At 32.6% G+C, this 16,261-nt stretch overlaps 1 protein-coding gene across 5 annotated transcripts in view; it reads right to left on the reverse strand.

Moving 5' to 3' along the window:
* Positions 1-5,868: 5,868 nt before the first annotated feature.
* Positions 5,869-16,261, reverse strand: part of Scgalpha (sarcoglycan alpha) — a 190,403-nt gene continuing 180,010 nt past the window's right edge. For 3 of the 5 annotated variants that reach the window (XM_090410036.1, XM_090410040.1, XM_090410038.1), the window contains exon 12: positions 5,869-7,483. In XM_090410036.1, the coding sequence (XP_090266162.1) occupies positions 7,438-7,483 (46 nt within the window). In that variant the 3' untranslated portion in view covers positions 5,869-7,437. Of the gene's footprint in view, positions 7,484-15,718; positions 15,824-16,261 lie in introns of all 5 variants that reach the window. The other 2 variants (XM_090410037.1, XM_090410039.1) reach the window with 2 other exon arrangements.

Here is a 16,261-nt window from a genome sequence, read left to right on the forward strand (position 1 = left end):
TGTTTGTTTTAAGATTTGTTAGAAAACAACAATGAAGGAGAATGATATAGTTGGTTGGTATATTTGAAATACTCAAAGATGAAAATATGTGAACCATCATTTATAAGACATGTTAGAATAGGAAATGAAAAGAAAGAATAAGTGTGAGTAGTAATACTTTCATTAATGGTAAACGAATTATTAATAATTAACATTTGTGATGTGTGTCCAATAAGTTGCTGGGTAGAGCAAATAGCACGATTCTATAAAGTCAAGACATGAATAAGTGAATTTATGATGGCATAATTAAAAAAAACTTATGAGGAGACAGAGAATGGCAGGAGTAAATATCGTTTGATGGAGCAGCAAATCATCTCTTAAAATTTGTTGCCCATGTTATGTGTATTTCTCTGGTTTGTGTATATTTCACTCCATTCTCCAAGAAATTTTTTTTGTTTACTGACATCAGTATACATAACAGCCGATCATTATTAGAATTATCCACACTTTCGAGAATTCTATATTCATCAGTTTTTTTTTTTTTTAGTATCAGTGGTTCTTCTGTCTTATCAATCTCACATATGCTGGCATTTTGTAATAGATCAACATCTTATAATACACAGAATATTCATTTTTATTCAGAAATAGATATTTTTTTACTGTCTGTTGTTTCCGAAGATTAGAATAAAAATGTCTCTATACCATTAAAAAACTTTGCAACCTCAGCAGATGTTATAATGCATAGCAAGAGAAACATTTAGTTTTTTTCGCCTAACATCTTTCAAATTTTCAGTTCCAGAAAACATCTGTAACAGCTATTTGTAATAAAGCCATCGGATATAGTAATCGCTCAACTCATGACAAGTGACAACATTCAATTGGATTGTTGATACAATACCCAATCACAGCAACTAGGTGAGCTCAAAATTTTAGCTTGCACAGCCCAGCCTTCTCAGCGGTTTAAAAAATATTAGAAAGCTAAGAATTTGATGCACCCTCTTTACATCTTTTAAAAGGGTGCAAAGGTGTATGCATTTCGAAAGCACACCTGGGCTATTAACGTGAATGTAATGCAATGTTTACATGGCGAAGTGCCTTTTTCATGAAGCACTAATGCTTTATTACACTCGTGAAGAGGACAATGAAGCATTAGTACAGTATATTGTGTTCAATTTTAGGAATTATGCAAAGTCTGCAAAAAAATTGGGGGAGTCTTTAATGGGAATAAATGCAGAAATATAATATGGGTGATACTGACATTTCGTGAGCACCACACACCTAGCACACCCGGAATATTCGTCCTTGATATATATATATATATATATATATATATACAGTAAAACCCCGTTTTTATGTTCCTGCCATTTACACCATTTTCCATTGGTCCCGACTTAAGGCCTATTCTTACGATATATTGTTTTCCCACCATTAACAACTTGATGTGAACATTATTTCCTGTGATTTGCTGATTTTTGAATCAATTTCTGGGGAAATTTGTGCGTTTCTGTTTCCAGACGGCGTTGCTTTCGGCTGTAGTTTCGCTTCCGCCATCACGATGATCTGCACGCTTGCAGCAGTAATGTAGTGATGGGCGATACCGTGTTTCAATCACAGTACAAATTGATATTGCAGAATTTCTGCTATGTAATTTAGTGTGTGAAAGTTGCTTTCAAGTTGCGGTGATGGATTATCCATGTTAGTAACATTGAGAAAAAAGATAGAAAATGTGTTTCGGTAGAAGAAAAGATGGCAATTTTGCGATGTGTAGATTGGCATGCCAGAACACGTGTATATTTAATAAAAGATCTTGGACTCTCTGTGTCCACTTTGAACATGATAGTAAAAAACAGGTCAAGCATTGAACTCAATGCAAAGCAATCTAGTGCTATGTCAAAAAAAATTTTAAAAAAATGAAAAGCAAAAACAATCAACAATTAAAGATTTTTTAAATAGATAAATGCAAGTAATTGTAAATTTATTTATTTTCAGTTATTAAATTTTGTAATCAAGTAGATAGACTCACATACTAGCAGTAAGTCATCTTTTAGCCTTTTTTTAATGTTTTTTTTACATTTCCTGCTATTTACACTTTTTTCCATCAGTCCCCTGAAAAGTTTTAAAAAAGGGTTTTACTGTATATATATATATATATACAGGGTGTTCGGGATAAATTTGACATATTTATAATTAATTATATTTTTCCGTAAGTTACATGTATTAACACACACTTCTCTTCATTTAAAAGTTTGGACCCTTCTTCATTCATATACAAGATGTCAGAAAGGATGGATAGCTGGAACCCACCTGAATCATGGAAGAGAATAACTTGTATCATGATGATTCGTGCCCGCCATCAAAATAAGGATATTACGACTGGTGCCCAATGCTCCCTGAATACAGTAAAAACAATCAGGAATGAACTAGAGACTTGCAATGGTGACTACGAGGATGTAGCAAGAAGAAAGATCCCTAGCAGACGATCTGATTGCGTTCGTACAGCAGAATTCCTCGCAAATCTGCAGGAACAGGTGTTGAAGAACCCTGGCATTGGAATTCGGGCTTTGTTCGTGGAGTTGCTAACTGTAGTCAAGCCCTGGATAACAAGGGTAGCCAATGGTAGGCCGTATGTATGGCAGCAGGATTCGGCCCCTTGCCACACCTCTGGGAAAAGTCAAATATGGTTGTCTGAAAATTTCTACGACTTCACCAGTCCAAATGTTTGGCCTCCAAACTCCCCAGACCTTAACCCCATGGATTATTTTGTATGGGGCGCAGTTGAAAAAGACACCAATCGCACTTCCAGTAATACAAAAGCCCAGTTAATGGATAAAATTAAAACAGTTTTTGCGGCCCTTCCCAGGGAGACTGTAGCATCAGCTTGTTCGAGGTTCCGAAGCAGAATTGAAGCTGTGATCGATGCTAATGGTGGTTATTTTGAGTAAATCTTGTTGATAGTATTGTAATTAACTCTGCCTGTAATGTTTTTTTGTCAATTCATTAAATTTAATAGATACAAAGAAGATTTTCTTTTTCCTTACGAAACTGTCAAATTTATCCCGAACACCCTGTATATTGTTGTAATTAGGATTGACTCGGGATGTATACATTTTCTCGGGTTCTAGTCAGTTAAATTTTACTTTTATAAATATATATGTGTGTGTGTGTGTGTGTGTGTGTGTGTGTGATCATTTCATTAATTTTAAATTTAAAAGTGCTGCAGTCAAAAAACATGTTCTGATCCAAGGGTGTTTTCATTGTCAATTCTTCCAGTTTTCCTTTTCTACTTGTTTAATCTGAAAGTCATACTGAAGATACTCTTGACTACAACAAAACTTATATTTAAATAAAGTCATGTATATACATAATAAATCTATATTTAGTCATTATTTATTTAGTTAGGCTTTTGTTCCCATTTATCATGTAATTTCAGCAACTTTGCAGAGAGCTAATTTCTGATCAATGTAACCATATGTTAAACTTTTAGTTAAACATGCCAGATGCATGTTCAGATCAGCCTGAAATGATGCAGAGCAGCCCAGGTGCAGCTCCAACCTACCTGTTTTAAATAAAAGAAACTTTTCAGTCTCCAAGAGCTCACTGAATTTGTGCATAGGCTAGCAGAAATCTCTTCATATTTTTTTCTCTTCTTAAAGGATGGAATTCATAAGGATGAAATATTAATTTTTGTCATATCAATCTTATGGCACTGCAACAGATGTATCCTCTTGCAGAAATACAAAAACAGGGAATAAAAACTTGTTTGGAAAGGCATGCAGATGAACAAAAATATCTGCAAAACATTTCTTTATACGTTCAATATTAATCGCATTAAACAAATAAGTGTTTACTTATATTATTTAAAGCATAACTTGAAAAAAAAAATCTAGCTATTCTAAGAACAATCAAATATAAATTGTATAAAATTTATTTAGAAAACTTGCTTATCACATCTTCCACGTTAAAAGAATTTCCAAGTTCTAATTTATTTCTCCTAAAGATTACCGTTGATTCTCTTATGGAATATTATATTTTTAATATAATACCTCAGTATCTGTGTCAGCTACTGATGGCAATAAAATAAAATAAAAATTCTTAAATCACCTTTCAGTGAATCTGATTCTTTCTTTCTCTTTTGCTCTCTCACTTTCTAGTGATTAACATAGTTCATTATTATGGCAATAGAGGAAGATTCTTTGTTTTTGTACTGGAATAGAAAAATAAGAAAAAAATAACCTGCACACTGTATATACTTAAATGAAATGTTAATTCATTTCATTTCATTCAAAACTGCTACTGTTCAAAGAATAATAATAATAAAAAAATACTAATGAATTCTAGCAATTTCATATTTATGTGAGAGATGCTTAATTTACAATTAAGAAAATGTTGCTCACTACTTCATTCCAAATTCAACTAGATGAAAATAACCATATATTTAAGAGTACAAGAAACACAACCATTACAATACTAAGGATGAAGAAGTCGAATCAAATCCAGAGACAAGTAACCAAGATGGTAAGTACTGTGTGTGTTGGGGGGGGAATGGTAGATTGAGGATTTGTGGGTTGCAAAAGTTGGTCGATAGAAAAGAGGGAGATATGAAAAAACATTTAACTGCTAAAAGGGTTTTATAGGACTGATGCAAAAGAAATGTTTTAGCACTTGGCTGGAGGAGGAAGAACGAGAAGATCATCCCTGGAAATTGAGTAATAGTGTGGTTAGTAAGGGTGTGATAACTAGAATTTTCTCATGGAGGATGGAGAATGAGCAGAATAGGCTGCTAGAGTTTGTTGTGAGTGCGTTGTTTGCAAGTGCATTCAAGGAGAAGTATGAGAGATATTATATGGAAAGTATGTACCTGTGATGAGTTTTCAGGCTCTATTGAGGTTCTTGTGCAATGATAATTAAATTTATTTTAAAATTGAGTCCACATCAGTTGTCAACTCCATGACAAAATCAGAATAAAATATTACATTTTTTATAGTCATAATACACAGCATCTTGTCTGATCTAAGTATGTAGTGTGTGTGTGTGTGTGTGTGTGTGTGCTTCATATTTTGCCATGGAAGAAGTTTTTGAGATGTATTTTCTTTCAGACTTCCTGGCTAGAGGGGTGGGAGGGTAAGAAATTCAGTCTGGTGAGCATTAAATCTACAAGCTATGCTAAAATATTATGTTAATCACTGTGAACCACTTGCACTGACAACACTTTGTTGAACAGAAAACAAATAATATGCAATATCCTTTTTCTTTAAAATTGAATCAGTTATAACATCCTGTTAAAATATATCATAAGTAGATAAAATTATAAACTTATTTTTGTTAATACAGTGAGCTCTGTGATATCCAAATAGCTTGGTAAATGACATCTTCAGACAGTGGATTTTTCCATATAGCAGCCCCTAGAATGCTTTCCACCAATGCGTGTGTGCGCATGCACATGTGTGCCAGATATACAAATTTGACAAATTCTAAATTACCTTTTAGGTGGTAATTTAGAATTTGTTTAGGTATTCTGCTTCTATTCATTCTCAGTACATGTTCTTTCCATTTTTCCTCTACAGCAAATAATTGTTTCATTTAGGGAGTTTGTAATTCAAAATTTATTTCAGATTTCGCTGCTTTTCCTTTTATCCATTATTGTGACTCCTTCAGTTCTGCATTGAAATTTCATTTCAGATGATTCAATTCTTCTTTCATCTGCTTTTTTTTATTGTCCCCATAAAGTAAAATAAGTTTAGTTACTGTATTGTAGATTCTTATTTGTATGTGTTTTTGTAAATAATTGGGTTTAAAAATTTTATTTATTTATTTCCCACATATTCAAAAATATATTTATTCTATCACTATTTCCAATAAATAAATGATTGAAAAGAAATAATGCTTTGAGAGTGACAGGATACATCTAGAAATAAGACAGGTTGAAGACTGAAAAGTCCCAAAAAATTTGAGAAAATTTGTTTGGAAAATAATATTTCAAAATTTATATTGATATTTATTACATAGATACATATTATTTTTTTGTATGCTTTCTACAGGCATGAACACATGCTTGCATCATCAATTTTTTTAATATCATAAGAGGTTTAAATAAAAATGAAAAACTTAACAATAAATAATTAAGAGTACTCCATGCAACATGCGCGCACGTACACACACAATGCTTGAGTGAAACTTATTTTTCAGCACCTAAATGTACTGTCTTCTACACATACTGTAGTAAACATACTGTCTTCTACTTTTAACATAACGAGAATCATAAACACGTAATCAGTGGAAGTAGATAAGTTACATCGCTGGTTGTTTTCAAAAGCTTTTTAGGATAGTATTATTTATACACAAAGTAGTGTATTTGAAAATGGAACATTGGCAATGTTATTTTCAAACTAAAACCAAACCATACCATAAACAGAACATTACATTTAATATGAAAAGAATAAACAAAACAAAAAATATTTCACATCAGACTTGTGCCATTAAACTTATTGCAATCTAATATTGTATAATTGGGGGGAGAAGTCCGACCACATCTCCTCACGGCCTCCCCTGGACCCTTGAAGCTCTTGACCAAATTTCTTATGGTCCGATTTCAAGGTGACTAACGTGGCAACGGCACCCAATTTTCTAATGAAGAGTCAACTGCCCCAATACCGAACTGACACTCACTCATATCTTTGCCTGTCCAGCAATTGCAACGGCCTTGCAGGAAGTGGATCCTAGTCCTGAATGGCAGCTCTGTGCAAGCGGGATCATTGACGTGGCCGGGGCAGTGCAGGGAGCACACTGGAAGCATCTAGGACTGTTCAAAGGACAAAATAACAACGACAACAACATTGTATAATTGGAACACTTCTAATATAGGGATGGAAACTGAAAAAAAATCATGTTAAAAAACAAAAGAAAGAAAAACAAAGAAAGTAAAGTACTATAATTATCAATTTGTCCTTAAACAGCCTACACTCACAAAAGAACTGTAATCAATTTTGGAGGTACCGTGCCTCTTTTGCAAAACATGGAACTTCAAAATTTGTAATTCGATTATATGAAGTGCACAGTTAGATGAAGTTTGGATAATACAGAGTTCACTGTATTTTCGGATATGTAGAATCCAAATAAAACACACATCAAAGATTTTATGGAGTAATTTTGTTAGAGTTTAAAAGCTAAATAGACATTTCAGGATTTTGACACATCCTCTATTATGAAATAACTTCCATGAATGCACAGCAACTATTAATACAGTCACTTTAAATATTAAAAAAAAAATACAGATATAATCTAAATGGTGTAAAAGCACTTTATGTTCTTAAAATAAAAACATTTTTAAATATTTTAATTAAAAAGTATGCCTTTAAAAATACAAAAAACAATAATGAGGTATTAATAAAATACAAACAATTCAAATAAAACTAGAATTTATTTTAAAAAAAGTTACTCTGCAAACTTTTTTTTCAAACTTCACTGAGATGGTTGTGGAAGAAATAAGCTTCTCCTTGAGCTAGAACTAAAAAAAAAGTATATAGTCTTATTATTAAGAAAAACTCTTTTTCGTTTAGTTATAAAATATTCTGAAGTCCATGTTCATCAGTATTAAAAATACATAAGAGAAAATTTTATTTGTTTGTACCTGTTTTTTAAAATATGAATTGTATTCAGAACATTCCAAGACTAGCTGTAGAGACTTAAACCTTGCTGATGGCATTGAGTTATACTGACTGCAAGTGTACATAAAAGTTTCCAACAAGACAATTTTGCTGCTTAAAATCTAGCAACACAGGTTGTATGGCTAAAAATATTTTCCCCATGTCAGTGTATCTGGAAAATTATGAATGCACTGCACCTTCCGAAACACATGGATAGCAATGATGAATTTGTGTTAATTCAAAAATGGCAATTCTTCTTGTTTTTGAGAACAAAACATCCTACTAATAACTCTAAGATGTAGCTTTTAGAATGCAGCAAGTTACATTATTAAATATGGAGAAACAGATTTATAAGTGATATTTATTGGACAATACAAGAATTTTCATATTTAAATTTTCACAGTCATTAATACCATTCATATCAAAGCCTTCTATAAAAATTGTATGGAACTAGGACAAATATTTAATTAATAAGCATAAATATTTATGCTCATTAATTAAACGTTTTTCATTAGCTCTAGCTATTTGTAGCACTTAGGTTCTTTAAGAAACACACTCAATGAAGACACAAACTAAAATATCCAAAACAGGAACATATATCAACACAGATATATCTAAATTAATATGAATAACTTATGTGAAAATAAACATTTACACATAAAATTTTGACCCATGTTTTCACAGGAATCTTCAGTATAAAAAACTAACACAGAATCACATACAAATGTAACAGCAACAAATTCAACAATGCACCATTAAAGCTTTTGTTTTGTAAGATAACAGTCAGTTAATTCCTAGAGTAAAATCCAGGAAAGATTAGCAGATTGGAGTACCTATAAAGGAGATAACTGTAGGTCACTGGACCTATTAAAATCAGGGCGATTTAATAATTCTTCACAGCTTTCTTTTTAAAGCAATCTACTCTGGTGAAAAAATTTAGTATTCTTTCAAAGGACTGTTTAGTGGAAATGGCACATTCTGCAAGGCCAAACAAACTGTTGGCCTTGCAATATACGTTTTATGTTCATCATATGAATAGAGGCAATCTTCTGAAATATCCAAAATATAATTACCCACAAGGGAAAGGAATCTGGTAGAACCTGAAAAGTTTAATGAAAAAAGCTTGTCCTTGAGTAAAGAAAGGAAAGCAGAAATTTTTGACAGGATAAAATGCTACACGAAGCATGAATTTTAGTGATGTTCTGATACTCTCTTGTCACATGAAATTAATTTGCAATTAATTTCTTCTTGAAGAAAAATCAAGAGTCCTGCTGCTACTGAACTTTATTGATAAAGGAATTGCTCAATGAAACCATTTGATAAGAATGTTGACTGTCTTCTTCTTATCTTATTCCTCTTCACTCTATTGAGAGAGTAATGGGTCTCAACTATGGATTTCCATCTGACTCTATTTTGTGGAGATGGCATATTCTGCAAAAATGTTGACCGAATATGCAGTAATTCTTGATGTAATAAGGCACCCACAGAACACAGAGCATGAGGACAAGATAAATTAAGGTTTTACTAGCTCCTCATTTTTTTTTTAGATGGATGATGGTGAGATGAACGGATATAGTGTCCTGTATGTTTTGTTTTTTTTAATACATATGAAGATCTCCATTTGGATGACAGAAAATCAACAGATCTAAAAAAGCTAATTGATTCTCCCTCCCTACCCCTTATTTTTAATGTGAAATGTTTCTGAATGGACTGCATTAATCTTAAAAATAAAATCTTCTAATCTGAATAAAGTGCTATTCCAAATTACAAAGAAATCATCAACATATCTGTATCACACAGTAGAAATGGGAAAAATATCACTTAAAGATGTAGTTCACAGTATGCCATAAAATAGTTAGCAAGCATGGGAAGGAGAGGATTTCCCATAGAAGTACCTCTGTTTGCTGGTATAATTCATTCTAAATAATATCCTGAATGTATCATAAAGTCAAATGTTTGTCATTTCAGCTTTACAATGTTATTATAGTAGATTATTTTCTATTAGGTTTATGGAACAAAATGGTATTTCACATGAGTCATGGCTTTTGATGTATCAAGAATGAATTCTAGTGATTAATAGTTCACTGAGACTAAGAATTTTATTAAAAATTCTCAATTTTTCATTTAGAATTATATTTGAGAATAGTTAGCTATTTTTATTTATATTTTTATATTAATTCTAGTTATTGTTAATCTATAGCACATTTGTGCCATATGCAACCAAACTGACTTACACATAAGGTATAACATATTCTGTAGGCCGAAAGGATTAGAAGTATGTATGTTCAACAGCATTAGTACCAATAACAAGTGATATATTTCATAAGCTGATACTAATAGAATCATTGAGGTTTCACTGACAGATTCAGAAACTTAATGGCTCTAAGAACAAATGATCTCGCTTACTATAATGGGTAGTAAGCACCAAGTTTCAAAACCCATTCACAGTTCGACACTGTATTGTTTTTGGATTACTGAATTTACAATTATTATGTGAAGAAATTGAGGCAGAAATATGGATAGGATCTACTTGAATGAAAACTGGAGACTAGATTCCCATTGAGGAAGACAGCAGCAACAGAAAGTGAATTAGAATCAATTTAAAGTGGACAGTTTAGCTCAATATAAATGGATTAGATTGTTAAAATTGTGGCCGAAGCATTTATTCCCTTGCCTGATATTCCATTTTGTGAACTAAAAAAACTAAGTCCTCATGAAGGAGAACTCAACATATTCTCTAAATCCATTCACTGAGTGGCTCATGCACTTATCACATGGTCTACCATAGACAATGTTGTACGGTGTCTGGTTATTGCCATCTTCATCAACATGGAACAAGTTTTCAGATATTAGTTGTTTAATGCACTGAGTTTATAGCCTTAGATCACCTGGAATTAGTTTTAACCATCTGAGGAATGAAAATTCCATATTTACTAATATACCTAAATGAATATCATTTAGGTATATTAGTAAATATGGAAACTATATTCAAATTGATCATTATATCAGATGGGGGCAGACAAAGATCACAACTTTTGCTGTTAAAATTCAAAGTGCTTTCAAAGTGATATGAGCAGCTGATTTCCTTGTGAAAGCAACAGTGACAGATGCTTGAAGAGTTCAGAAGTGGAACAACCAATACAATCAACAACTGGTCTTAAGGGAATACCAAGTCTGTGGATATTGAGGAAACCTATGAGAGGTGGGGATGAGCATGAAAGGTCCTGCCTTTATTTATTTTTTTTTTTTAGTATCATCCTAATAAGAAAAATTATCAAAGAGTTTGTTAATCTGATTTACTATAAGAATAGATGAGAGATGATGGCAAGAGAGAAGTTATAGGGAATTACAGTAATCTTTCTGTAATGTGTAATACTCTTTCTTAACTTGTAATTCATTTGACATGGAGATAGGATTACTAAAATAAAGGGCCAAGAGGCTATTTTTTTCCGGCAACGTAAATTAAGTTAAGGGGATAATAAATTCCTTATTTTATTATATTTTATATTTTATTAATACATCTCCTAGGAGCTGTGTTTTACATTATGAGAAAATATTAAGGATAGTGATGGATCTTGCTCCACCTTTGCTCCAAGTTGCCCTAGTGTTGTACTACCAGGAGTTGACTTAAGCTCAGACTCGCCGAAAGTTCTTAGGCATGAAACTCTTAGATTTCAATCTCCGAGTTTCTTATCTGGCTTTAAAATAATGAGGGATTTATTATCCCCTTAACTTAATGGAGATAGGATTATTGTTATTTTTTAAAAATTAGTGCTTTTATTTTAAAAAATATGTTACAGGATGGGGATTTTGCTTTGAAAAGCACTTTGCAACTTTATAGTGAAAACAAGACTGTGGTGGCACAAGACAAGAAAGAATTAGGAATCTATTGTTGTATAGATATGACTTTTAAACTATGTTCAATACCACAAAAAATAGAAAGCTGTTGAAGTCACACAGCTTAATATTCTATATTAAGTATTTCAAGTATTTTTATACTTAGTATTTCAACAGTCAAAATTTTCATAAATATTTATTAACTGCATTTTCTAGAACCTATTTTTTGAAAGCCACAAAATTTGCACTAGAGAATTTATCATCAGCAATAATTGTAATGAATTACCAACAAGTTAGCATATCAGGAGTTGTTGTCAAGGGACTGGAGAAGTTCATCAAAAGCAAAATACAGAAATGGATAGACAGATATGGGATACTGTATGGGGGGGGTTGTGAAGAGTAAGTCATGCCTCAGTAACTTGTTTGCACATTATGACACAGTGATAGCTGAGTTGGATAAAGGTAATGGGTTTACCTTTACCCATAATAGGACTTTGGAAAGGCATTTGATAGGATAAGACATGGAATTCTAATCAGTAAACTGCAGCACATGGGGATGGATAGGAGGATGGTCGATGGAGAGATATCACAGAGGAGTAGAGTTCAAAAGAAGGCCTGTGACTAGTGGAATGCTGCAGGGTTCTGTTCATGAACCACTACTGCTTAATTTGTTCCTTAATGATATAGGAAAGGATCTAAGAGGAACTATTCAGTTATTTATCGATGATGCAAAGTTGGGTAGAGCAATAGTTTAAACAGATGATGTCAAAATTTTGAGGGATGATTTGGACAGACTGGCAGTCCGAGCAAAGGAGAACGAATGGCAGTTTAATGTTGCAAAGTGTAAGGTTATGCAGTATAAGACGAAAAGATTACCAGGTGTACACCACGATGGTGGAACTGTACTCCAGGAAATTGATGAAGCCAGAGACTTGGGAGTGTTAGTGGATAAGGAGTTAAAGTTTAGCAGGCATATAGCAAAAGTGGCTAAAGCAGCTCATCAGATTACTTGGGTACTGAAGAATACTTTGACGAGCAGAGACAAGCGGGTTATTATTCCTCTTTATCGAGCCTTGATAAGACCCCATCTTGACTACTGCATGGAGATCTGGTCATCTAGGTTTCTTGGCAATAGGAAGTGGGTGGAAAGAATTCAGAGGTGAGTGACCAAGAAGGTAGCATTGTCGTGACGTGTTCTCTTGACGTTCGAATCCGCCATCTTGCTAAAAGTCACTTTCATCAAATAAGGAAAACTAATTGCAAATTAATCACTGATCTAAGGGTAGAGAAATTTCTATTATACTGCACCACTCTATCCTTAGATAAGTCTATATGAATTAGTAGGATTAATTCAAAATTAGTTAGTAGTCTTTTCACTCATTCAGGCCGATGGTATTTATTTTCTTTCCTTCTGGGATTCCCGCTAGATCCGAATTTTTGTGAACGGTGCAGTAAAAAGAAATTCAGGCAAACACAATATTTAAATTAACAAACAAAACATTTAATATATGGTTATATAACAATTATATAAATTCCACTTCTAAATATGACAAACCAGTCAAGTTAGCATATCAAGTCAAGTCATTCATATTAATCCAATCTTCCAAACTTTCACATACAAATTCACAGTTTCAGAATCACAAAGTTCCTATACCCAACTTATTACAATAGAAATTCTTAATTAATCAGTTTCCTTGTATCTCTCAACTACACTCTACGATTGACTCATAACAGGCACTAACCATGGCAGATATTATTTCAATGTCTATATTTTCAATTCTCAGCCTCGATGGTATGCTACAGTTAATGTTAGAAACAGCGCAACGGAGCTAATACTTAAATCTTCATACACTGAAATAAACTAATATGACTGTCCTTACCAGAAATAATCTTCAGTACTTCCAATATTTTGTGAGCACACTTTCAAATTGTATTTATCACACTTGCGAGACACCAAATAACTAAAACATTACTAATCGTGCTTCAAAAACTCCAGATAACAACTGTAAGGTACATTAATTATTCTTATTTTTCATTCATCAACTAGTTTAACTCCGTACAATTCCTTTTTTGGTAGCACAGAAATAAGTCGTAATTGTAGACTGACTGGATTTATTCAGAATTCTTCGTTGAATGTCCAGTTCTCTAATTATCCGATTACGGCAATAATTTCCTTTTATTACTATGGCTGATTTTGCTTTCAGCCAACTATAAGATTCACTTATAAAAAAAAAATATCTACTCAACTCCTATCCTTAGGAATCTTTTAATTACTTCTACTTCTTTAGTTTACTTCCTTGCTACCTTATAGTTCCAAAGTTCCGTTCCGACTCCCCTTTACTACTATGTATCTATTTTTTCTTCTCCTCTACAAACGTTCCACTCACACGCGCTCGTTTATTTCCATGCGTCTCTATGACAACCGATAGACGTAAACATTCTCGCGAATGTTACATTAGGTTATATAACTACATTCAGTTATTACATAACGTTAACTTTCATGAAAAGAATAAATAGAATATTTGCATTCCAATAAATGCGTAGTTAAATTACAAATATAAGTTCTTACAATATTGACAAAACAATAAACAAAACAGCTTAATAATATCTAATACAGAATCTATTTACCATTAAAACATTTCTTTGATTAAGCAATTAAATATTTGACATAATTAAGGTAGTTATATGATATTAATTTATAATATATGTTATTTACATCAAATAATATTTATAAATATAGTTCTTGTGACGGAAAGTCATGTTGGATTCTGAATCAAACAACATTTATTCTATTTTCTACATAATTAGAATCCAACAGCATGTCTATGGAACGAACCTTACAAGAACAGGTTGAAGATTTGTCGAAAGTTTTTCCACTTGATTATACTATAAATTAAAGATAACAAGAAATATATACTTGGTTTAATCATTTATCCAAGTGTAAGCACACAAAGTTTGCACCTGAAGTATTCTCAGGACTGGAGCAACTTGTATATAGACGCTAATGACTTCACATCACTTGCCTTAATATCCCATAATGCAAAGCACATATCCTTATAGACATGTATAATGCTATGCATAAGGGAGGGGTCACTACCCAGATTGGTTTCACTATATAAATTAAGGGAGGTCTCCAAAAATTCAGGTGATCCCCCATATCACTCTAAACTCAGCAAGTGCAAGTGATCCGAAGGATCATTTTACTCAGCAGTGGTTCCACTCAGTGTCAGGCCCACCCTGCCACCGAACAGAGGCATAAGATCAGCAGTGTCCCCACTCAGAGATAGTCAAAAACTTGCCCACAAGCAGAGCCTCTCATATCTCAGTGTAGCACCACTTCACTGAATAAGTAAAGCCATCTCTAAAAATTATGTGATCACCCAGACAACTCTCTATGAGTGACTGAGAAAAGTGTGTCCTCAGACCGATTTGCCTGCTTGCAGGATGAAAAACACCAGATAAACTGCCAAAAAAAACCCTGCTGTCCACACCCAAGACCGGCTAACTTGGCTATGGCTGAGGAAGATCCTTAAGCTCCTCACGTCGTTGATGGGAATCGAACCTAGGACACTCCTTCCCCAGGCATATGGTTGCAAAGTGCAAAGCCACTAGCTAACCGTGCAGATATATAGGTAGATATTTAATAATAGAACTGTGGCCAACCCCTGATAAGTAAATGTCACTAATCAGATGTAATATTCTTCTAAAATCACTGAACTCCTCTTTTCCATACATGTAATCCTTTTTAAAAATTGCTAAACTCAGAAAACCAAAAAGTATCCAAACCTGCCAAAGAAAAATTTGATACAAAAATTTCTAAATTCACAGCTGCAAGTTTTGTACTCCATACATGACTGAAAGCACTTCAATTTCAAAATCCAATGTAGTGAGTTGTACACTCTTGAAATGAACAGAAAAAATTTTGAAAACGAAGTAACTATTGTAGTCCATCTTTTGATATTAAAAATACGAGAAAGTGGATTTATATGTAAGAGAATAACTACAAATGAGCATGTTCAACTAGAAATGTTGCATTCAAGTATGATTATTTTTTTCTATTTTTAATTTGACACTTAACATATTTAATTATTATCAGAGTAAAAAACTTTTTATCTCCATACAACTACAATGCACTGAAATAATTTCCAAGCATAGGGTGGAGTTTGACTACTTCACAGGATGGTGAGCAAATCAAAAGAACCATATCATTATTTATAACATTTCTATTAATATCACAAATATTATATAAATTATCTTACATTGGGAAAATCCTGCAAATGTTATTTTAGATCATATTAAAAAGTTATTGGCATGACCTCTTTTAGCACTGATTTTTTGAATATGTGTCTACTTCATAAGTTAACCTGTGAAAGATAAAAATAACTTTTGAGAATAATAACTATAATGTATTGAATATATATTAATATAATACAAAAACATGAACACAGTAAATTATGTTCACATTTCATGAAAACACATAAGCACTGTAAACAGTCACTTTTGCTCATTTCAGTATGAAATATTTTTGGAAAAGAATAACTCAGTCCATGTTCAGTGAAACAAGTATTAGTTTAAACAAAGGAAGAGCATGTTTCTATATTATGTCTAAACGATAGTTACCATTAAAAATTAATATATTAATATAACATAGTGATAAGCCTTGATTTAGACTTTCAGCTTCATTAAATTTTAATAACCATATTAATGAAGAAAACAATCTAATGTTTTTTTTTTACTTTAAAAAGTTTCTTGACATTATTAAAAACCTCAGAAATCATAATGTTTAAAAAAGAAAAGAAAAA

The sequence above is a fragment of the Typopeltis vanoorti genome, chromosome 20 (assembly GCF_054136105.1).
Source record: "Typopeltis vanoorti isolate ZY-2024b chromosome 20, IOZ_Tvanoo_1.0, whole genome shotgun sequence".
Lineage (NCBI taxonomy): Eukaryota > Metazoa > Arthropoda > Arachnida > Uropygi > Thelyphonidae > Typopeltis > Typopeltis vanoorti.